The sequence below is a fragment of the Leucoraja erinacea genome, chromosome 2 (genome assembly GCF_028641065.1).
Source record: "Leucoraja erinacea ecotype New England chromosome 2, Leri_hhj_1, whole genome shotgun sequence".
In the NCBI taxonomy this organism is placed as follows: Eukaryota; Metazoa; Chordata; class Chondrichthyes; order Rajiformes; family Rajidae; genus Leucoraja; species Leucoraja erinaceus.
In genome coordinates, this window is record NC_073378.1 from 61119050 (window position 1) to 61144085 (window position 25036).

A 25036-nucleotide genomic window follows, 5' to 3' on the forward strand; every position below is an offset into this window, starting at 1 on the left:
GAGCATGCTACTGGCAGGGCAGCCAACTCGCAGCGCCTCCAACCGACCTTTTGTTCGAGACAATATGTTCATATTAATTTCAATAATCATGTGTAACGTTCTTCCATAAATGTAGCATGTTTGTTTTATAGTACACTCTTACTGTGAGATTTGTTAAAAAAATTATTGAAAACATAATAGTCCAACACACACTAGAAAATCATATGTATAGCACCTTCAGCCTATATTCCACAGAATGTTCTGTATTAGAAAAAGGTGTGCATATATATGCTGTATTCCTTATTGCTGTAAGGTACTCCTTTATGTTACTTCTTAACAAGTAAATGCATTATACGTATTAACAGAAGTGTTAACGATCAATAAATGTCATCAAATATATTTAGTTAACCATTTACAGTGAATATTTGCATTACAAATTTTCAGTGAAGTTAAAGTAGCGATGTTACAATACTTACCTTCATCGGCACTGATCGTGTGCATGACTTTGGCGCTTTTGAGGGGGGGGGGCACGATTAAGATGCCATTTTTTCCTGCCTGTTCGAGATATATATTCTCGGGCTGCTAGCTGATGCAGAAAAATCATTCCGACTTCCGTTCTCAGAAGTTTAAAAAAAAAAAATCGTGGGACAATTTAATCGCTGGAGTAAAATAAAAAAGCTACTTCTAATGCCCTCAACGCCTACAATGGGACGGATATCACGTAGGGGACAAAACATAATGTAAGTCGTTTATTTTACATATAAACTTGCTTCTTAGGATGACTTTAATCCAAATTTAATTGGCGAAAATGTGATTTTGGCCCCATACGAACCGGCAGTATTTTTCCTGCCGATATGGGGTTCAAATTCACCGCATCAGCAACGTTCCAATCGATCACGTTCCACAAAAACCCACTCGCAAGATGATTTAAATGGCCTTTTTATTTAATGTTTAATTTACAGGAATTAAACATTAAATTCCTTCCATTTGGCCTATAAATTCATGACAATGAGATTTAAAAATCATGTTATATTGTGAATTATTGTGTGAATGTTCTTTGGACACTTAGGCTATTTTAAAATGTTAACCTTTTCTTAAGAAATGGATAGATGTTTAGATCTAGTAATTGAATTTTGTAATTAGCTACAATTATGTAACTAACTAATTATATGCTTTAATTGCAGGTCATCCAAGTAAGATTGTTTCATATTTGTTTCAGAATGCGTCAATCTATAATAACTGAAAATTTCATTCAGTTATCTTAATTTTTAAGAAAGTTATGGGCTTTTGACTGTCCTCAATCACAGCTTTTTGAGTTAAGTCAATGGAAAAGCAATAGGGAACAAGATGCTAATTTCAGAGTATGAAAATGGCCATGACTTTTTTAATACTGAAGATATGAAAGTGAATTAGGTGTCAAATAAAACTTCTTTTTATGCTTTATCTGATGGGATAAATTGCAGACTTGATCTTTCAAAACTCAAAATGTTGTAACATTGCTAGTTAAAATGTGCATGCTAGACATATTTACTAGACTACTCAATATAAAAGTTCATTTTATCACAATATAATTTACCATAACATTATAGTTTCCCCATGTAACGAATTGCATTAGTTAAAAGGAATATTAACTCATCGCTCTGCTTAATGAGGGCTATGAACAGTCCTCATTATGTTTTTCTCAGTTATTTAGTGTCAAGCTATAATGCAACTGAAGATTCAGATGCAGATTAGTTTATTGCCATATACACCAGGTGCAATGAAATGCCTTGTTTGACATGAAGCTCACAAAATAAAGTGTATACATGGTAATAATAAATACAATAAACACAACATTGAGCACAAAAAAAGCAGAATAGATAAAAGATTGTCTGAATTAGTGCAGACAATACTGAAGTGCAATAATGGAATAAATAAATAAAGTAGAGTTAAGAGTATGAGTATGTGGCAGCACATTTGGAAATAGGGTATGTAAAAGATGATCAGTTCAGGAGTCTAATAACAGAGGGGAGAATGAAAAGGGAATGGCCAGGTTCTCAGGTCAAAATTATTTTAACAATCCTTATTCATCAGTCACTGAAAGTAAGCATGCAGGTATAGCAGGCGGTGAAGAAAGCGAATGGGATGTTGATCTTCATAACTAGAGGAGTTGAGTATAGCAGCAAAGAAGTCCTCCTGCAGTTGCACAGGGCCCTAGTGAGACCACACCTGAAGTATTTTGTGCAGTTTTGGTCTCCAAGCTTGAGAAAGGACATTCTTGCTATTGAGGGAGTGCAGCGTAGGTTCCCGAGGTTAATTCCCAGGATGGTGGGACAGTCATATGTTGATAGAATGGGCTTGTATACTCTGGAATTTAGGATGAGAGAGGATCTTATTGAAACATATAAGATTGTTAAGGGTTTGTACATGCTAGAAGCAGGAAACATGTTCCCAATGTTGGGGGAATCCAGAAACAGGGGCCATAGTTTAAGAATAAGTGGTAAGGCATTTAGAATGGAGATGAGGAAAAACTTTTCACAGTTGTGAGTGTATGGAATTCTCTGCCTCAGAGGGCGGTGGAGGCTGGTTCTCTGGATGCTTTCAAGAGATAGTTAGATAGAGCTCTTAGGTATAACGGAGATAAGGGACATGGAGAGAAGGCAGGAACGGGGTACTGATTGTGGATGATGACATTGGAGCCATGATCACATTGAATGGCGGTGAAGGCTCGCAGGGCCGAATGGCCTACTCCTGCAACTATTGTCTATTGTCTATGTTAAGGGGATCATGTTTTGGGTAAAGGCTCCAAGGCAGGAAGAAATCTAATTTTGTAATGGTATTAATATATTAATTTTTCCTGATATGCTGACTAGGATAATTTCAATAGACAACAGGTGCAGGTGCCATTCGGCCCTTCGAGTCAGCACCGCCATTCAATGTGATCATGGCTGATCATCCCCAATCAGTACCCCGTTCCTGCCTTCCCCCCATATCCCCTGACCGCTATTTTTAAGAGCCCTATCTAGCTTTCTCTTGATAGCATCCAGAGAACCTGCCTCCACTGTCCTCTGAGGCAGAGAATTCCACAGACTCACCACTCTCTGTGAGAAAAAAGTGTTTCCTCGTCTCCGTTCTAAATGGCTTACTCCTTATTCTTAAACTGTGGCCCCTGGTTCTAGACTCCCCAAACATCGGGAACATGTTTCCTGCCTCTAGCGTGTTTAAGTCCTTAACAATCATATGTTTCAATGAGATTCCGTCTCATCCTTCTAAACTCCAGAGTGTACAAGCCCAGCTGCTCCATTCTTTAAGCATATGACAGTCCCGCCATCCCGGGAATTAACCTTGGAAACCTACGCTGCACTCCCTCAATAGCAAGAATGTCCTTCCTCAAATTAGGGGACCAAAACTGCACACAATACTCCCGGTGTGGTCTCACTAGGGCTCTGTACAACTGCAAAAGGACCTCTTTGCTCCTATATTCGATTCCTCGTGTTATAAAGGCCAACATGCCATTCGCTTTCTTCACTGCCTACTGTACCTGCATGCATACTTTCATAGTCTGATGTACAAGGACCCCCAGATTGTATTGTATTGTATTCAATTTATTGTCATTATCTCATATTAGAGACAACGAAATGGATTTTCCTTACAGTCAAGTAACATAAAAATAAATAATAAATAAATAAAAAATAGATCCCAGTGTACTTCACCTTTTCCCAACTTGATGCCATTTAGATAGTAATCTGCCTTCCTGTTTTTGCTACCAAAGTGGATAACCTCGCATTTATCCGCATTTAATTTCATTTGCCATGCATCTGCCCACTCCCCCAACCTGTACAAGTCACCCTGCATTCTCATAGCATCCTCCTCACATTTCACACTGCCACCCAGCTTTGTGTCATCTGCAAATTTGCTAATGTAACTTTGAATCCCTTCATCCAAATCATTGAGGTATATTGTAAATAGCTGCGGTCCCAGCACCGAGCCTTGCGGTACCCCACTAGTCACTGCCTGCCATTCTGAAAGGGACCCGTTAATCCCTACTCTTTGTTTCCTGTCTGCCAAATCCACTTCTCTATCCATGTCAGCACTCTACCCCCAATACCATGTGCCCTCATTTTGCCCCCTAATCTCCCATGTGGGACCTTATCAAATTTCCTTGGGGCCTCATCATTAGATGTTGTGGAATTTCGAATCCTTGATCCTGATAGGGTTTTTTACAGGCATTGCAGCAGACATTGTCAATATTGCAGCAGACATTGTCAATATTGCAGCAGACATTGTCAACCTTAGCATGAGTCTGGACCAAGTACTGCGCGGTGTCTGATCTGGAAGGTTATAACACATGTAAGCTAGCCAATTGTATTCAAAATTGGCTTGTTGGAAAGAGTTAAACGGTAGTTGTGGAGTAGTATTGTGGTGAAGAAGGCATTTGGCATCTTTGCCTTCCCTGGGAAAGATATTGAGTACAAAGAGTGGAACATCATGAAGCAACTGTACAAGTCGTTGGATTTGGTAGAGTTGTTGCCTCACGGCACCAAAGATCCGGGTTCAATCCTGAACTCAGGTGACCAACACAGCCAGACCCCAGTCTACAAAGAATGGACCCTGCACTCTCTCCTTCCCATTCACCACTTCACACCTACTTAAGGCAAGACTCCAGAATGAAAAGACTGGACCATTTCCCACCTCAACCAACACTTCACACCCACTCACAGCCTGACCTCAATCTGCAAAGACTGGGCCTTTCTACACCTACCCCCCTCCAATCACCACTTCACACCCAATCATCCACACCCTTGGTGCTGCACAACATATCTTATCCAATATCAACAATAAAAATAGAGGAGGTGGAGAGGTTTTTCAGATGACCAAAGAGCCGGAAATCTACAGGACCTGACAATGTTTCCCCCTCTGCTCTTAAGCTCTGTGCCAAACAGCTGGCACCGGTCTATGCAAACATTTTTAACCAGTCCCTGCAAACATGTACTGTCCCTGCCTGCTTCAAAGTCTCCACTATTGTCCCTGTACCCAAAAAGACAAGGATTACTTGGCTTAATGAGAACAGGCCTGTCGCACTGACCTCTGTAGTCATGAAGACACTCGAAAGGATTATGCTGGCCAATTTGAAAAATATCACAAACTCCCTGCTGGACCCTCTGCAGTTTGCATATCGGGCCAATAGATCTGTGGATGATGCAGTCAACCTGGGCCTGCACTTCCTCCGACAGCACCTAGACCGCAAGGGGACCTATGCGAGGATCCTGTTTGTTGATTTTAGCTCAGCATTCAACACCATTGTGCCAGAGCTACTACACTCCAAACTTTTCGAGTTGATTGTGCCTGAACCCCTCTGTCAGTGGATCACCAACTTCCTGACAGACAGGAAGCAGCATGTGAGGCTGGGAAAGCACATCTCGGACCCGCAAACGCTCAGCATAGGAGCACCGCAAGGCTGCGTACTCTCTCCTCTCCTCTACTCTACACCAACGACTGCACCTCCACAGACACCTTTGTCAAGCTTCTCAAGTTTGCGGACGACACAACCCTGATTGGACTGATCCAGGATGGGGAGGAATCTGCCTACAGACAGGAAGTGTCACAGCTGGCGTCCTGGTGCCGTAGCAACAACCGAGAGCTCAATGCTCATAAGACAGTGGAATTGATTGTAGACTTTAGGAGAGCTCCCCCTCCCCTTACCCCACTCACCATCAACAACACCACAGTCACATCTGTGGAGTCTTTTAAGTTCCTGGGAACCATCATCTCCAAGGACATTAAGTGAGGGGCTACCATCGACTCCACAGTCAAAAATACACAACAGAGGATGTACTTCCTGCGGCAGCTGAGGAAACACAATCTGCCACAGGCAATGATGGTCCAATTCTACACGGCCATCGTAGTCTGTTCACACCTTCTCCATCATGGCCTTGTTTGGCTCAGCCACCTAGCACGACACCTGGTGGCTGCAGCAAATCATCCGATCAGCTGAGAAGGTTATTGGCTCAACCTTCCCTCCATTGATGAACTGTACACTGCAAGGGCCAGTAAGCGAGCGGGCAAAATCATCTTTGACCCCTTTGACCCTGGCCACAAACTCTTTGAATCACTTCCCTCTGGAAGGCGACTCCAGATTGTCAAAGCTGCCACAGCCAGACATAAAAACAGTTTTCATCCACGAGTAGTTGCTCTAATCAACAGCCAAAAATCTGTAGCCTCCCTTTGATCTGGTATTTTGTTGGTTCACATGCTTGATCAATGGTGTTTTATCATTAATGTCTTATTATTATTAATGTTTAGTGTTTTCTGAGTCATTCGTAACTGTCACTGTATGTTATGTTGTTACTTGTGGGCGGAGTACCAAGGCAAATTCCTTGTATGTGAATACTTGGCCAATAAACTTACTTACTTACTTGCATGTTGTCTCTGTGACCACATGGGTTTCCTCTGTGTGGGTTTATAGGTTCATTGGCCTCTGTAAATTGTCCCTAGTGTGCAGGTAATGAACGCAAATGTAGGATAACACAGAACAAGTGTGTGAATGTTAAACGTGGACTTAATGTGCCAAAGGGCCTGTTTCCATACTGTATCTTTAAATTCAACTAAATTAAACTAAAAGTCAATGACATTATACTTCATGTCATTCTGACCAGATTTGGGTGGTGGTCAGACGTAAGCTACGATAAAGAAGCTAGCCGTTAAAATAGCCTTGGTTTTCTGTTTCTTCTGCTCCCCAACTAAATTCTTGATTCCATGGGAAATTAGCATTAGTAGCATCAAAAACGTTTGGCTTAATACAAATAAGTTTCAAGCTCAGAATCATTTACCTTTTTTGACATAACGAGGCTGTAACCATGACCATGTACTTCCTTCAGATAGGAAGGAGAACCACAGCACTTCAACTGGCCATTTTCGAGAATGACAATTCGATCACTCAGGACGTCAGCTTCGTCCAAATGATGAGTGGTGAAAATTATTGTTCGACCTAGCAGGGAAAAAACAAATGCAAACAAATCACCACAGAAAGTAGCGAGGTACATTGTATATTGGTAATGAAAAGAATTGTTGGATTACTCTTGTGTTTCCATTAGTAATATGGTTCCTGGATCTCATAAATGTGTCATTTCTGTGTTAATAATGCCTGACCCAGTTCAAGGCACATGATGAAATATGGAAATAAAAGACATTTCAGGCAAATCTCTTCCCTTTTTCACAATGGATCTATCCAGTGGTCCAGAGATATGTAACTATAATAATAATAATAAATTTTATTTTCGGGTGCCTTTCAAATCTCAAGGTCACCTTACAAAGATTAAACAGAAGGGAAAAAAATATATAGTCGGAGAAAAATAAATAATAAGGACATCATCAATACACAAATTAAAGATAGAAATCGCTCCAGACCCAAAATAAAAAATAAATAAAAAACACAATGTGAAGAGAGAGAGCAGCAGCAGCTAAAGCGCGCCAGCGTCCACTCTCTCTTCCGATGCCATCTTGGACACAGACTAACAAAGTACCTTACACACAGAAAAATCATCCCCCCACAGTGGGAACAAAAGTCCAGTCCCCAACCCCAGTTCTCCCAAAAGTCAGGCCTATTAAGGCCACCGCTATTGCCTCAATGGAGGCCCGATGTTCCTGGCCATTCTAGCCGGGTGGCCTTGCCCCGGCGTCGGGAGAGTCCACACATTGACTGGGCCACCTGGAATGGCCGCTTCCTAGCAGGGGATTGTCGGCTTCCGAAGCCGACAAGAACGCACAGAGTTGGAGCTCCCAGGCTCCCGAAGTTAATGTCGGCGCCGCCCGCTCCGCTGCGCAGACCCGCAGCCCGGAGGTGTTGCTCTCGGCGGTCCAGCTCACAGGAGCTCCAGTGCGTCGATCCAGCTTGGCGACTCAGGCAAGGCATTGCCCGCACCGCTCCGCGATGGCGCTCCAGCGGTGTGCCGCCACCGAAGCCGAGGTGCTGGGTGGCCCCCACCAGGAAACGGCGCTCCAAGCACGCTGGTAGGCCAAGAGGACGGGTCGACGGGCAGCCCAGAGAAAACGCTGCCTCACCGACCAGGTAGGGACCTAGAAGTAAGGTTACCCCCTTCCCTCCACAATAAGAAGCCCATTTCTCCGAAAAAACGACGAACAAAACTAACTAAAAACTGAAAAAAAAAAGAATTAAACGGACGGCTGCTGGTTAGCAGCCATTCCCCAAGATGGCTCCTCCTCCTCTGATACTAATACAGATATAACCAACACTATATTTTCCAGTTTATTATTCAGCCATCAATTCGGTAAATATAAATCCTGCCATATATATCTGGCAATTAGAGCTGCAGGATAGTTTCTATATATGAAAGTATTTTTAAAGGTTTAAAGAAAAATATATTCAATATTTTATGCCATGTTAACGTTGATTTTATTCTTAATTTTCTCTTCTTTTTCTGGGATTTTAGGTTAGGTTTTCATAAGTTTTCAAGCTGATTGGTTTACAAGTTACTGACACACATAGGTGATCCAATAGAACCTAATGTGGCTGGAAGACGGGTTGAACCACATGTAGAAGGAAGATGAGTGTAGATAGAATGATAAGTTATAATCAGGATATGCTCTCTCCATGTATTTGTGGCCATATTCCTGCAAGCTGAGCACTACACTCTAATGCTGGACTAAAGAGTCGAAGAGAAGAGCAAAAGACTGAGGCCTGTCTGAAGTAAAACATTTTTTTAATGTATCAACTTATAAAATGCCAGTTGGGTTGGTGGCTATTAATTTTGCTTTATTTGGGTCCTTGGTCTGTGGAGACCATTTGGGCCGAAGAGCCCATTTCCAGGATGTATGACTATGGCTACTCTTGTCTCAGGCAATGATTTAAACATAGGAGTGAGTAACTCACTGGTCTTAATTTATTGTGTAACTTAATTAAATATTAAGGTTATCAAAACCCAAAGTATTGTCTGCCTACTCTGATGTTATTAATAATTAAATGACCATTATGTGATCAACCTCTCAATTGATATTGGCCATATTTGCTACTTCATGTAGGTATGTTACAAAACCTACCTGAATCGTCATTGGGAATCTGCCCTCAGCCAGGCCCGCGATGTTGGCGCTGTTTGGAGGGGGCGGGTTTAAAACGCGATTTTTACTAGGCTGTACTAATCGCACATGTTCAGCCTAGTAAATCATTAACGAAAAATCGCTGCAAGACCCGGTCGCAAAAGGTATTATTAGTTTTATAGGCCTCGATAATATAGTTATTAATAGTTTAAAATTACTGTTTCATCTCGCAACCTCTCGCAGCCCCAGGGTTTTATAGAGCAAACAATTAAAGGTATGTACCTTATTTTTACATTAAATGGGGCATATATATAACCCTATATATCAAATTATCTATAACGAATAGCTCATTTTGGGCTTTTTATATCCCGCAGTATTTTTCTCGGCACTTGAGGGCACTAATCCAGCGCTATGTCAACGTTCTAAACCGGCGCGTTCCACATGAACCCACTAGAAAGCCGATTTAAATGGGCATTTATTTACAGCAATTGAACACTAAATTCCTTCCATTTGGCCTATAAATTAATGTAAATTAGATATAAAAATCATGTTATATTGTGAATTATTTGTGAATAATCTTTGGACACTTAGGCTATTTAAAAATGTTAATCTTTCCTTAAGAAATGAGCGTTTGATTATCCAAGATAACAGCTTTTTTGTAATGTCCATTGAAAATCAATAGGGAACAAGATGCTAATTTCCGAGTATGAAAATGGTCATAACCTTTTTAATACTTGAGATATGAAAGTGAATTTGGTGTCAAATTAAACTTATTGTTATGCTTTATCTGATGGGATAAATTGCAGACTTGATTTTTTAAATCTCAAAATTTTGTAACATTGCTACTTCATGGGAAAGATGATCGAAGGGGAACACTTATTCCATTGCAGGATTTTTGAACCAACTGTTATTTAACCAGAAACTATCTGTCATGGTTTTTGAAGAAAACTAAAATAAAAATGGTGGCTTCCAATAGATCAAAGAAGAATTTTAATTCCGTTATTGCAATAGGATTTTCCCTTTCATTGCATTCCAGAACTTGAAACAGAGTCATGGCGTTAAAATTAAGTTCCAAACCAGATGGCTTGAGAAATTCCACACTGTAAATTTTTGTCAGAATAATCTTCATTCATTCTTACCTTCTCTATATTTCAGTATTATATCCCAGATATTACGTCGAGAGCAAGGATCAATGCCACTGGTGGGTTCATCCAAAATTACAGTAGAGGAACCTCCAATAAATGCAATCGCTAAAGAGAGCTTTCTCTTTGTTCCTCCAGACAAAGTACTCACACATTTGTTTTGATATTGACGAATTCCTGCATTGTCAAGTACACTAAAAGAAACATAGGTTTTACATTAACTTAGTCACTGCAATAAATCTTCATACAAAGTATAGAATTATACAAATATAGAACGAGTACTTAGAATCATACAATATAAAAATATCAAATAAGGAGTTTGTGTAATATTGACAATTTCACACATTCATTAGAATTCTATAATTTAGAAGTTCAAATTCAAACAACTGAAAACAAATGAGTTTAAATAAAGTAACCACTAAAGAGGAGGTGAAATTCTTTAAATGTTTAAAATATTCCTTTTGGAGACACAAGAAACTGCAGACGCTGGAATCTTGCATGGAACACAAATTGCTGGAGTAACAAGGCAGGTCAGGCAGCATCTCTGGAGGACATGGATAACCGACATTTCAGGTCAGGAGCCATCTTAAAATTGATTGCAGTATGGGGGAGAAAGCTGGAAAAGGGATGGGGGCTGGACAAAACCTGGCAATATGTCATATAGTCATACAGCATGGAAACAGGCCCTTGAGCCCAACTTGCCCACACCGGCCAACATGTCCAGCTACACTATTCCTACCTGCCCGCATTTGATCCCTATCCCTCCAAACCTGGCCTATCCATGTGCCTACCTAACTGTTTCTTAAACATTGGGATACTTCCTGCCTCAACTACCTCCTCTGGCAGCTCATTCCATACGCCCACCACTGTTGGTGTGAAAATGTTACCCCTCAGATTCCGATTAAATCTTAAACCTATGTCCGTGGTACTCGATTCACCTACTCTGGGCAAGAGACTCTGTGCATGATTCGTCTCATGATTTTATATACTTCTATAAGATCACCCCTCATCCTCCTGTGCTCCAAGGAATAGAGTCCCAGCCTACTCAACCTCTCCCTATAGCTCCGACCCTCTAGTCCTGGCAATATCTTTGTAAATCTTCTCTGTATTCTCTGTACCCTTTCCAGCTTGACTACATCTTTCCTGTAACATGGTACCCTGAACTGAACACAATACACTTAGCATCTTATACAATGGACACATGACCTCCCAACTTCTATACTAATTGAGGTGATAGGTATAGATGGATACAGATGGGGGGGGGGGGGGGGGGGGGGGTTGATTGGCAGATGGTTGTACAAAGGCTAGAGATAAAGAAAATAAAAGGGTGACCAAAGAACATCAAAGAGACAAAAGAAAATCATATAAGGAGAGGAGGAATGAAAGTTGAGTGAAATATAAAGCCAGATGGAGGGATAGGGATGGAAGAGGACGAATGGAGGGAAAGATAGTGAGAGAAATGGACACCCACTGGAGTGGGGTTCAGGAAAGAGACAGGGGTGAAAAGGGGGAGAGTTACCTAAAATTGAAGAATTCAATGTTTATACTGTTAGGTTGTAAACGACCCAATTGGAATATGAGGTGTTGCATGTGGCCTCACTCTGGCAATGGAGGAGGACAGAAAGGTCAGTATGGGAATGGGAAGCGGAGTTAAAATGCTTAGCAGCCGGATGATCCAGCAGGCTTTGATGGACTGACCTAAAGTTTCAGCGAAAAGGTCACCTAGTCTTCACTTGAACTTACTGATTTAAAGGCTTAAAGGCGGCACCAAATGCAGTGAATGAGGTTAGAGAAAGTAAATATGAAGTCTATGTCTTACTGGGAGGGCTGCTGTGGTTCCTGGATGTAGGTGAGGGAGGAATTGTAGGATGTAGGTGAGGGAGGAACTTCATTTCAAGTTGACTGGTCTGTTCAACCTACCTGTAAACTCACTGTTAACCTATCAGTAAGTGATAGCACCAAGGCTTGTGAGAAGATTGTGTGTTCAGTTTATCAGGTAAAACGAAAGTCTCACAATTCAAATTGTTTTAGCTTAATGGGAATACTTGAAGTTTTTTAATGGACAGATATTTGACTAATGCTATAGGTAAGCAGACAATTTCAAGTTAATTTTCAAATAACATTTTCTAATAATCTATTTCAAATAGCCTTACTGTATATTCAGCTTCATTACCACAAAATCGGAAACAAAAAGTAGTAAACACTGCCCAGTCCATCATCGGCTCTGACCTTCCTTCCATTGAGGGGATTTATCGCAGTCGCTGCCTCAAAAAGGCTGGCAGTATCATCAAAGATCCACACCATCCTGGCCACACACTTATAACCATATAACCATATAACAATTACAGCACGGAAACAGGCCATCTCAGCCCTACAAGTCCGTGCCGAACAATTTTTTTTTTTTCCCCTTAGTCCCACCTGCCTGCACTCATACCATAACCCTCCATTCCCTTCTCATCCATATGCCTATCCAATTTATTTTAAAATGATACCAATGAACCTGCCTCCACCACTTCCACTGGAAGTTCATTCCACACCGCTACCACTCTCTGAGTAAAGAAGTTCCCCTTCATATTACCCCTAAACTTCTGTCCCTTAATTCTGAAGTCATGTCCTCTTTAATATTTTAAAAATTAAAAAATTAAATTATAAAATTTAATAGACTATAAAGTACCAATAAAATTATTTAATAGGTGAATAATAATTTTTTTTTAAATTTTTACAATCATCCTTCCTTACTTATCTCCCTGCTACCTTCAGGTAGAAGGTACAAGAGCCTGAAGACTGCAACAACCAGGTTCAGGAATAGCTACTTCCCCACAGCCATCAGGCTATTAAACCTGGCTCGGACAAAACTCTGATTATTAATAACCACTTTCTGTTATTTGCACTTTACCAGTTTATTTATTCATGTGTGTATATATTTATATCATGGTATATGGACACATTTATCTGTTTTGTAGTAAATGCCTACTATTTTCTGTGTGCTTAAGCAAAGCAAGAATTTCATTGTCCTATACAGGGACACATGACTATAAACTCACTTGAACTTGAACTTATGGCCACACACAAGCAACATTTAGAAAATCAATAAGCTGATCAATTCAGCCTGGGTTTGTGGGATATTTTATAAATTAGTACAAAATGTGTACAAAAGATTCTGGAAATCGATTTTCACTTATGGCTTGAAATTGGATGGCACATAAACAAATGGCACCCAACAGAAACTCCTGTCAAAAGATCTGTATTTTTTCATTTATGTAGTATGCCAACATAATCAGACTTACATGTTCACCTCTTCAAGCAGCTTTTGTTTTGTCCACCGTGGTGCTTTTATTACACCATATAACACCAAGTGTTCATGCACAGTTAAGCTCTCAAAGAGGACATCATGTTGTAGGCACACTCCCAGCTCTTCCCTAATGACTGACAAATCTCGATTCATATTCTTTCCATTAACATAAATCACTCCAGAGCTAGGCTGGTGCAAGCCAGTTAACATTGACCTATGTAAAAACAAAACATATCCATTATTTCAGGACACACAATTTAATAGACTATAAAGTACCAATAAAATTATTTAATAGGTGAATAATAATTTTTTTTTTTAATTTTTACAATCATCCTTCCTTACTTTCAATAATGTCACCTCTATATCCCAAACAAATCAGGAGCACAAATCCATTGCATATTTTGCCATTATGAATAGAAAATTAGCTTAACCTGGACTAAAACTGGGGTCGCCCAGCCAGCCCACGGCCACCCCGGACAGGGACGGGACACTGGGAAGGGCACGGGGAAGGGGACAGCCCAGCAGCAACTCAACAGCACCCACAGTGACAGAGAGTCAGGCCTAACCCCGGCCATGGACGAAACGCAAACCTGCACACAATGCAGCACCACCGTTCCCGAGACTGTTTTTCACTTGTGACCTGTGACCAGGGCACGCGCAGTCGGAAATTTCCGATCTTGCTTATTGGGCTTGCAAATAATAAATTAAACATAATACATCCCGCAACATGTATATCAATAACACTTGCAGCTGATTCATTTTTTTCAATGCATGGATATCATCATTGAAAAACTAAATATTATCCACAACCACTAACTTTCATTCGGTGCTACATTATATTTTTTTGAATTGTTCCGAGTCAAAGCCTTACCTACAGAAATATTTTGATAATGAACAATTGCTAAATTATGTGTCTAATTTATTCCTTGCAAGTCCCATCCCTTTTACTGGAATGTTTTATAACCATATAATAACCATATAACAATTACAGCACGGAAACAGGCCATCTCGGCCCTACAAGTCCGTGCCGAACAACTTTTTTCCCTTAGTCCCACCTGCCTGCACTCATACCATAACCCTCCATTCCCTTCTCATCCATATGCCTATCCAATTTACTTTTAAATGATACCAACGAACCTGCCTCCACCACTTCCACTGGAAGCTCATTCCACACCGCTACCACTCTCTGAGTAAAGAAGTTCCCCCTCATGTTACCCCTAAACTTCTGTCTCTTAATTCTGAAGTCGTGTCCTCTTGTTTGAATCTTCCCTATTCTCAAAGGGAAAAGCTTGTCCACATCAACTCTGTCTATCCCTCTCATCATTTTAGAGACCTCTATCAGGTCCCCCCTTAACCTTCTGCGCTCCAGAGAATAAAGACCTAACTTATTCAACCTTTCTCTGTAACTTAGTTGTTGAAACCCAGGCAACATTCTAGTAAATCTCCTCAGTATTCTCTCTATTTTGTTGACATCCTTCCTATAATTGGGCGACCAAAATTGTACACCATACTCCAGATTTGGTCTCACCAATGCCTTGTACAATTTTAACATTACATCCCAGCTTCTATACTCAATGCCCTGATTTATAAAGGCTCGCATACCAAAAGCTTTCTTTACCACCCTATCTATATGAGATTCGACCTTCAAGGAACTATGCACGGTTATTCCCAGATCCCTATGTTCAACTGTATTCTTCAAATCCCTACCATTTACCATGTACATCCTATTTTGATTTGTCCTGCCAAGGTGTAGCACCTCACATTTATCAGCATTAAACTCCATCTGCCATCTTTCAGCCCATTCTTCCAAATGGCCTAAATCACTTTGTAGACTTTGGAAATCCTCTTCATTATCCACAACACCCCCTATCTTGGTATCATCTGCATACTTACTAATCCAATTTACCACACCTTCATCCAGATCATTGATGTACATGACAAACAACAAAGGACCCAACACAGATCCCTGAGGCACCCCACTAGTCACCTGCCTCCAACCCGACAAACAACCATCCACCATTACCCTCTGGCTTCTCCCATTCAGCCACTGTTGAATCCATCTTGCTACTCCTGCATTTATACCCAACAATTGAACCTTCTTAACCAACCTTCCATGAGGAACCTTGTCAAAGGCCTTACCAAAGTCCATATAGACAACATCCACTGCTTTACCCTCGTCAATTTCCCTAGTAACCGCTTCAAAAAATTCAAGAAGATTAGTCAAACATGACCTTCCAGGCACAAATCCATGCTGACTGTTCCTAATCAGACCCTGTTTATCCAGATGCTTATATATATTATCTCTAAGTATCTTTTCCATTAATTTGTCTACCACTGAAGTCAAACTGACAGGCCTTTAATTGCTAGATTTACTCTTAGAACCCTTTTTAAACAATGGAACAACATGCGCAGTACGCCAATACTCGGGGACTATTCCCGTTTCTAATGACATTTGAAATATTTCTGTCATAGCCCCGGCTATTTCTACACTAACTTCCCTCAATGTCCTAGGGAATATCCTGTCAGGACCTGGAGACTTATCCCCTTTTATATTTTTCAAAAGTCTCAGTACTTCTTTTACTTTGAAACTCATAATATCCATAGCTACTCTACTAGTTTCCCTTACCTCACATAATTCAATATCCTTCTCCTTGGTGAATACCGATGAAAATAAATTGTTCAATGTCTCCCCCATCTCTTTTGGCTCTGCAGATAGCTGTCCACTCTGTCTCTCCAATGGACCAATTTTATCCCTCGTTATCCTTTTATAGCTGTAGCTGTAGAAACCCTTTGGATTTACTTTCACCTTACTTGCCAAAGCAACCTCATGTCTTCTTTTAGCTTTTCTAATTTCTTTCTTAAGATTCTTTTTACATTCCTTATACTCCTCAAGCACCTCATTTACTACATGCTGCCTATAATTATTGTAGATCTCCCTCTTTTTCCGAACAAGGTGTCCATTTTCCCTTGAAAACCAGGGCTCTTTCCACTTTTTACTGTTTCTTTCAACCGAACAGGAACATAAAGATTCTGTACTCATTTTAATATTTACATTCTAATGTCCCCTTTAAATGTCCTCCATTTCTCTTCTACATCCTTCCCATAAAACAAAATGTCCCAGTTCACTCCTTTTAAATCATTTCGCATCTCATCAAAGTTAGCCTTTCTCCAATCAAAAATCTCAACCCTAGGTCCAGTTCTGACCCTCTCCATAATTATATTGAAACTAATGGTATCGTGATCACTGGACCCGAAGTGCTCCCCAACGCATACCTCCGCCACCTGTCCCGTCTCATTTCCTAACAGGAGGTCCAACACTGCCCCTCCTCTAGTAGGTACCTATATGTATTGCTGCAAAAAACTATCCTGCACACATTTTACAAACTCCAAACCATCCAGCCCATTTACCGAATGTGTTTCCCAGTCTATGTGTGGAAAATTCATATCTCCCACAATCACTACCTTGTGCTTACTACTAATATCTGCTATCTCCGTACATATTTGCTCTTCCAATTCTCGATCCCCATTTGGCGGTCTATAATACACCCCTATAAGTGTTGCTACCCCTTTCCCACTTCTCAGTTCCACCCAAATAGCCTCCCTAGATGAGCCCTCCAATCTATCCTGCCAAAGCACTGCTGTAATATCTTCCCTGACTACTAATGCAACACCTCCACCTCTTGCCCCTCCAATTCTATCACACCTGAAGCAACGGAATCCTGGAATATTTAGTTTCCAATCACAGCCCTCCTGCAACCATGTTTCACTGATCACCACAACATCATACTTCCAGGTGTCTATCCAGACTCTAAGCTCATCCACCTTTCTTACAATGCTCCTAGCATTAAAATATGCACATTTAAGAAACCCCCCGCCTCTTATTCTCTGTTTATTTCCTTTTTTTTCTTTCTCCTCTTGTGCCCGAGTGCTTCCCTTTTCTGCTTCCTGCCTCCCATTCTGTCTACTAGCTGTCTCTATTTGAGTCCCTCGCCCCAACCATTCTAGTTTAAAGTCTCCCCAGTAGCCTTTGCAAATTTCCCCGCCAAGATATTGGTCCCCCTCGGGTTCAAGTGAAAGCCATCCTTTCTGTACAGATCCCACCTTCCCCAAAAGAAGTCCCAATGATCCAGAACCTTGAATCCCTGCCCTCTGCACCAGTCTTTCAGCCACGCATTTATCCTCCACCTCGCTCCATTCCTACTCTCACTGTCGCATGGCACAGGCAGTAATCCTGAGATTGTTACCTTTTTGGTCCTTTTCTTTAACTCTCCTCCCAACTCCCTAAATCCTCCCTTCAGGACCTCTTCCCTTTTTTTAACCTATGTCATTGGTACCTATATGTACCACAACCTCGGGCTCCTCTCCCTCTGATTTTAAGTTTGGACCCATTGAACAATTATATGTAAAAGTCCCAGAGTTTAAAATGAGGCATATTTACATTTTAATATTTACATTCTAATGTTTATTCAACCAATTTTGACGAGAGATCAACATAAATTGTACACTATTTCATTGTGCTCATGATTTAAATTATGTTACTTATTTAGCCTGACCATTTATTGTATGTTTCCTTGATAGATTGTACTGCATTACTTACATTGTTGTTGTCTTTCCTGCTCCATTGGGTCCCAACAAAGCTGTAATTTCTCCTTTGTAGAAATCAAGGTTCAAGTCGCTAACGGCTACTTTCTTATTGTGCCTATACGTTTTGGTGAGAGACCTTACAGCTACGCCGATCTCCAACTTATTGGGCTTCGCTTCTTTCACAGGCAAGTTCATATAATCCAAAGGATCTTCTATTGAAAGAAAATAACAGATAATATGTTTGTCATAATCGCATACTTTTAATACTTGATTCTTCTAATTAATAGAGTCAAGCATCAGTAGTTTTTTTAATTTTCAACATCTGTCCTGAGTTTGGCCCCTTTAGCACAAACATAGTCTGCACAAAACAAAGGTGGATGTACTTGGTGTTAAGAAGGGATAAGTATTATATTGTGGTAACTTCTTGCAGCATTGTTATAGGCAACAGAAAAGTTGGTGAGGATAAAGCTAAGCACAGTTGTTATCACGTGATGATGCCCAGCTTGATGCATTGGTTTTCAGGTCGTGGTTAATTCAGTCAATAGTGGTTCCATTAAGTTCCAGTTAATATTGTGCATCAGTCCCATCCCAGAATACATTTATGTGTCTTTAGGTCGAGGACACCAATAAACAATAAATAGGTCACTACCCTGCTTGTGACTGTACTGATTTGGGGTATGGCAAATTACAACTCAAAAACGTTCATTGGGTGAAAAAGGACTCAAAGTTCTGGAGTAACTCTGTGGGCCAGGCAGCGTCTCTGGAGAACAATAGGTAGGTGATGTTTCAGGTCAGGACTCTTCTTCAGAAGAAGGGCTCTGACCCAAAATATCAGTCTGAAGAAGGGCCCCTATCTAAAATGTCACCTATCCATATTCTCCAGAGATGCTGCCTGACCTGCTGAGTTACTCCAGCACTTTGTGTCTTTTTTTTGTAAATCAGCATCTGCAGTTCCGTTTTTCTAAACTTGGAGTGAAAGTTGACACCATGAAAAAAAAACACAAGAGTGATCGGGAAGAGAATCTGTTTCCTTCAAATCCTGATTGACCTTGCAGGAATGAATCCGGTGCAACTAATAACAAACAGAAGACGAACAACCGCAGACACTGACTACAATTAATAGTTTTTATGCTTTTTCTCGGTGAGGATCAAGTGGAAATATTTCCATAAGTCAGTTAGCAGTCTTCCAAATTGGGGAGGAGAGAATGTGTTTAGTTGTACATGTTTAATTCAGTAATTATGGGCTAGCATCCTTAGTAAACTGATTTGCAAGTCTCATATGAAATGATGGTGACCTAGTGCCAGAATAAGGGAGATTTTGAACTGAATTGCAACAATATTGGAGGAGGAGGACTGAATAATGTTGCTGTGCTCCATGTTAAGTTTACAACATTGAAAATGGATGATAGAGGTTTTTCTTGTAAAGAGGTTTCCCGGAAAAAGAGAGTTAAATTAACATGTTGTGCTTCTAGGAAACTAATTTCCAGATTATCATCCAAATCACACACAAACTAACGATACGAAAAGTTCAGGGAGGAGAAAAGTGGCTTGGGACGGAAGTGGATAGTGGATGAATGAGAGTTTCAGAGTGAAATTTCACAGTTTTGAGTTCTGAGGAGAACAAATGCAAATTACTGGGAAGATTTAAAGAAGAACTTTTAGAATGTATGGCCTCAATGCCTAAGAACACAACATCTATCATGGAGCAAATTAAATGGAAAGAGTGTCATTTGTCCAAGAGGCCAGATTCAAGGAACATGGATATCTTAGAGGGCTGTAAGCCTAGAAGATTTTGTTGATATAGGAAAGGACACTGTACAGAGGAAAATCAGTGTTACTATTTCCCTAATAGCCTTTATTAGGATTGATTTCCCATAAATCATCTTTCTCTCTGCATGAATGCTGCCTGATCTGTTGAGTATTTCCAGCATTGCATGTTTTTAATTCAGATTTTTATCACCTGCAGCTGTTTGCTTTCTTAGATATATTTTAAGTGGGTTCTCTGATAAGGAAATGATGGGAAGCCACAAAAGTTAAATGTTACCCTTTGCATTCATTTGCTGGTTGTAATTGTTCAGATTTTGTGCCCAGTAGCCTTCTCCTATCTTCCTATCATGTCTTTTTGCACAACTATGCAGATTCATCCAATACGAACTTGTGAATGGGAAATACCAAGGTCTGCGGGTTCCACATTTACCTAAAGTAAGAAAGGTACAGTTAAACCTGACACATCATTAATACATAGCTTTTTATATGCACATAGATAAATGCATTTGCAGACAAACATTTTCATGAAAAAGCATTTCATACATATCGTAATTTTTGACAGGGAAAAGGAGCACAAAAGTGAATCAGTGTCATTTTCATTACACAAAATTGACATTAAATTTAATCCTAAAATAAATTAATGTGATTTAATTTAATAAAAAATACCACCAAAATTATGGTGTAAATTAATAGATTTTTAAGTTTTTGCACAGTATTTTGTTATAGAGATTGTGCCAAATAGTATTTGAAGGACTGAAACTTCAATACAATGGTTGAGGGAATCACGGTAAACTAATACTGTTAGAATGAAACAGCTTAGGCATATGTAATGAGATCTCCCTTATTTTCTATTCATAGAAATGCCTCATAAATTTTTGTTTATATCGTAAATAGAGATGGGTGCCTGAAATACAGGCAACAGATGTGATCTATGGGGAAAGAAATTGCATATGTTCATTTTAAAGCAGATGTACACCAGCTTTTATATTTGGTTGGATATTTTCTGCTTGGTACAAAGGATGGTCACAATTGAATTTCTGTAACCCAGATTGCTCAAACAGACAGAACTGCTCCATCAGTGCAACTTCCAATTAGTGAGTCACAGTCCTTGGACACGAGGAGAAAACAGTGGGTAGTATTATCTCCAGTAATCCTAGTTCAGGGGTTAATGACTGTCTTTGTGTGAAAATTACTGTAAAACATTGGAAGCTATCAATGTTTATGGTGAGAGAGGGTACTATTCCCAGGAATGTTCCATTTAATCAAGCCAAACCCAGAGTTGCCACAGGCTATGTTTACAATGTCAATGTTTGGGTGTCCCTGCCTTAAAGTGTAAGATGTTTTAGAATCAAAGGACAAAATAGTTACAGGTTATAGACCATAGATACAAAAATCTTTAAAAGTGGTAACTGCTAATTTAAAAAAAATTGTTCATCCCTGTCTGGTGAAAAAATAAAACGGTGAAGGCGGCTCAACCGTGGCTCACAAGGGAAATCAAGGATAGTGTTAAATCCAAGGAAGAGGCATATTAATTGCCCAGATGAAGTATCGAACCGGAGGACTGGGAGAAATTTCAAACTCAACAGAGGAGAACAAAGGGGTTAAACACCTTTATAAATCAGAGCATTGAGTATAGACGTTGGGATGTAATGTTAAAATTGTACAAGGCATTGGTGAGACCAATTCTGAAGTATGGTGTACAATTTTGGTCGCCCAATTATAGGAAGGGTGTCAACAAAATTGAGAGAGTACAGAGGAGATTTACTAGAATGTTGCCTGGGTTTCAGCAACTAAGTTACAGAGAAAGGTTGAATAAGTTAGGTCTTTATTCTTTGGAGCGCAGAAGGTTAAGGGGGGGAACTTGATAGAGGTCTTTAAAATGATGAGATGGATAGACAGAGTTGACGTGGATAAGCTTTTCCCATTGAGAGTAGGGAAGATTCAAACAAGCGGACATGACTTGAGAATTAAGGGACAGAAGTTTAGGGGTAACATGAGGGGAAACTTCTTTACTCGGAGAGTGGTAGCTGTGTGGAATGAGCTTCCAGTGGAAGTGGTGGAGGCAGGTTCGATTTTATCATTTAAAAATAAAGTGGATAGGTATATGGATGGGAAAGGAATGGAGGGTTATGGTCTGAGTGCAGGTAGATGGGACTAGGGGAAAATAAGTGTTCGGCACGGACTTGTAGGGCCGAGATGGCCTGTTTCTGTGCTGTAATTGTTATATGGTTAAACAGAGGGTGGGGGGGGGGGGGGGGGGGGGGGAGAGCATGAAAGAAAACGTGGGGAATATAAAAACTCTAAAAGCATATTTAGATATGTAAAAAGGCAAAGATTAGTGAAGGCAAATGTAGACCCTTACAGTCAGGATCTGGTGAATTTATAATGGGAAACAAGGAAATGGCAGAACAGTTAAATGAGTACTTTAATTCTGTCTTCACTAAGGAAGATAAACAACCTCCCAGAAATACTAGGGGACCGAGGATCTAGTCGGAGGGTGGAACTGAAAGGAATCCACATTAGTCAGGAAATAGTGTTCGGTACACTGTTGGGACTAAAAGCTGATAAATCCCCAGGGCCTGAAGGTCTGCATCCCAGAGTACTCAAGAAGGTGGCCCTAGAAATTGTGGATGCAATGGTGATTAATGTTCTCACAACTCTGGATCAATTCCTGTGGACTGGAGGGTAGCCTATGTAACTCCATTTTTTAAGAAAGGAGGGAGAGACAAAATGGGGAATTATAAACCAGTTAGCCTTACATCGATAGTGGGGAAGATTATTAAAGATGTTATATCAGCGCATTTGGAAAGCTGTGACAGGATCGGTCAAAGTCAGCATGGATTTATGAAGGGAAAATCATGCTTGACGAATCTTCTGGAATTTTTTGAGGATGTAGCAAGCAGAATGGATATGGGAGAGCCAGTGGATGCGGTGTATCTGGACTTTCAAAAAGCCTTTGACAAAGTCCCACACAAGAGATTAGTGTGCAAAATTAGAGCACATGGTATTGGGGGTAGGGTATTGACATGGATAGAGAACTGGTTGGCATACAGGACGCAAAGAGTCGGAAACAACGGGTCCTTTTCAGAATGACAGGCAGTGACTAGTGGGGTGCCGCAAGGCTTGGTGCTGGGACCCCAGCTATTTACAATAAATATTAACGATTTAGACGACCGAATTAAATGTGACATCTCCAAGTTTGCGAATGACACAAAGCTGGGTGGCAGTAAGAGCTGCGAGGAGGATGTTATGAGGCTGCCGGGTGACTTGGATAGGTTGGGTGAGTGGGAAGATGCATGGCAGATGCAGTATAATGTGGATAAAAGTGAGTTTATCCACTTTGGTGGCAAGAACAGGAAGGCAGATTATTATCTGATAGGTGTCAGATTAGTTCAACGAGACCTGGGTGTGCTTGTACATCAGTCACTGAAAGTAAGCATGCAGGTATAGCAGGCAGTGAAGAAAGCTAATGGCATGTTAGTCCTACTTGCGACAGGATTTGAGTTTAGGAGCAAGGAGGTCCTACTGCAGTCCTGCTGCCCTGGTGAGACCACACCTGGACTATTGTGTACAATTTTGGTCACAATTTGAGGAAGGACATTATTGCTATTCAGAGAGTGCAGAGTAATTATCTGCCACAGGAGGCAGTGGAAGCAATTTCACTGGGGTTTTTCAAGAGGTGGTGAGATTTAACTCTTCGGATTAAAGAAATAAAGGGATATGGGGAAAAAGCAGGAATGGGGTATTGATTTTAAGTGATCAGCCATGATGATATTGAATTGCGGTGTTGGCTCGAAGGGCCGAATGGCCTACTCCTGCACCTATTTTTCTTTGCTATGTTTCTATGCTAGCAGAAATGGTCATGAAAAAGGAAAAAGGATTTCTATGTTATATTTATATATTATATTTTTGCATTTAACAAGAATGTGCTAACAAAATTGTACAATGCATTGGTTAAACTGTGGTTGGAATACTGCTTTTATACATAGTTCAAGAGGAAAGGCACAATTCACAGTGGCTTGATCGTATGGATTTAGAACTGGCTTTCTGATAGAAGACAGAGTGTTATGGTGGAAGGTCTTTATTCAAGCTGGATATCTGTGACCAGTGGAGTTCTGCAGGGATCTGGTCTGGATCCTCTGTTGGTTGTGATATATTTAAATTACTTAAACATAAATGTAGATGGTTCAGCTACAAAATTTGCAGCCGATAACCAGATAGCTGTATTAGAGGGCTGTGGTAAACAGGGGGATATAGATAGAGTTTAATCTGATCACATGTGAGGTGTTGCACTTTGGGAGGTCAATAGTAAGGGGCCAATATATATAATTAAAGGCATGACCCTTGATGTGCAGAGCAATCTTAGGGTCCAAATCTTTAGAACCCTGAATATGGAAAGACAAAAATAGGTAGTAAAGAAGGCTTATGACGTGCTTGCCTTCATTGGTTGGGACATTAACTATAAGAGTCAGGAAGTCACATTGTATCTTTATTGGACTTTGGTTAAGCTGCCTTTGCAGTTCCCATCACCTCATTGCAGGAATGGTGTGGAGTCTTTGGAGAGGGTGCAGAAGAGGTTTGCCAGAATGTTGCCTGCAATAGAGGGTATTCGATATAAGAAGACTTGGATACCCTATTTGGAATGCTGGAGTTTGAGGGAAAACCTGATAGAAGTATATAAAATTGTGGGAGGTATAGAGAGGGTAGAGAGTCAAAACCTTTTTCTCGGTGGAAATATCAAAGGCTAGAGGGCATAGTTTTAAAGTGAAAAGGACAAAGTGTAAATGTGATGTGCAGGGCAAGCTTATTGCTCAGAGGGTGGTGGGTGCCTAGAACACACTACCAGGGATGGTGGTGGAGGCAGATACCAGGGTGGCATTTACTTTTTTAGATAGACACATGGATACAGTGGATTGGAAAATGGCCAATGTAACACCTATATTTAAACACCTATATTTAAAAAAGGAAGTAAACAGAAGGCGGGTAACTATAGACCGGTTAGTCTAACATCGGTGGTGGGTAAAATGTTAGAGACAATTATTAAAGAAACACTAACGGGGCACTTGGATGAACATGACTTCATCAGACAGAACCAGCATGGTTTTGTGAAGGGGAAGTCCTGTTTAACGAATCTGCTCGAATTCTTTGAGGAAGTAACAACCCGGGTGGATAAAGGGGAACCGGTGGATGTGGTATACTTGGACTTCCAAAAGGCTTTTGACAAGGTGCCACATAAGAG

At 40.5% G+C, this 25036-nt stretch overlaps 1 protein-coding gene across 2 annotated transcripts in view; it reads right to left on the bottom strand.

Annotated features, from left to right (window-relative positions):
- LOC129710522 (ATP-binding cassette sub-family A member 13-like) overlaps positions 1-25036 on the bottom strand; it is a 231706-nt gene that overhangs the window by 56553 nt on the left and 150117 nt on the right. For both annotated transcript variants that reach the window (XM_055657542.1, XM_055657554.1), the window contains exons 38-42: positions 20075-20227; positions 18044-18242; positions 13442-13660; positions 10152-10348; positions 6789-6946 (exon numbers count right to left, since the gene is read on the bottom strand). In XM_055657542.1, coding sequence (XP_055513517.1) covers positions 6789-6946; positions 10152-10348; positions 13442-13660; positions 18044-18242; positions 20075-20227 — 926 coding nt within the window. The remainder of the gene's footprint in view (positions 1-6788; positions 6947-10151; positions 10349-13441; positions 13661-18043; positions 18243-20074; positions 20228-25036) is intronic.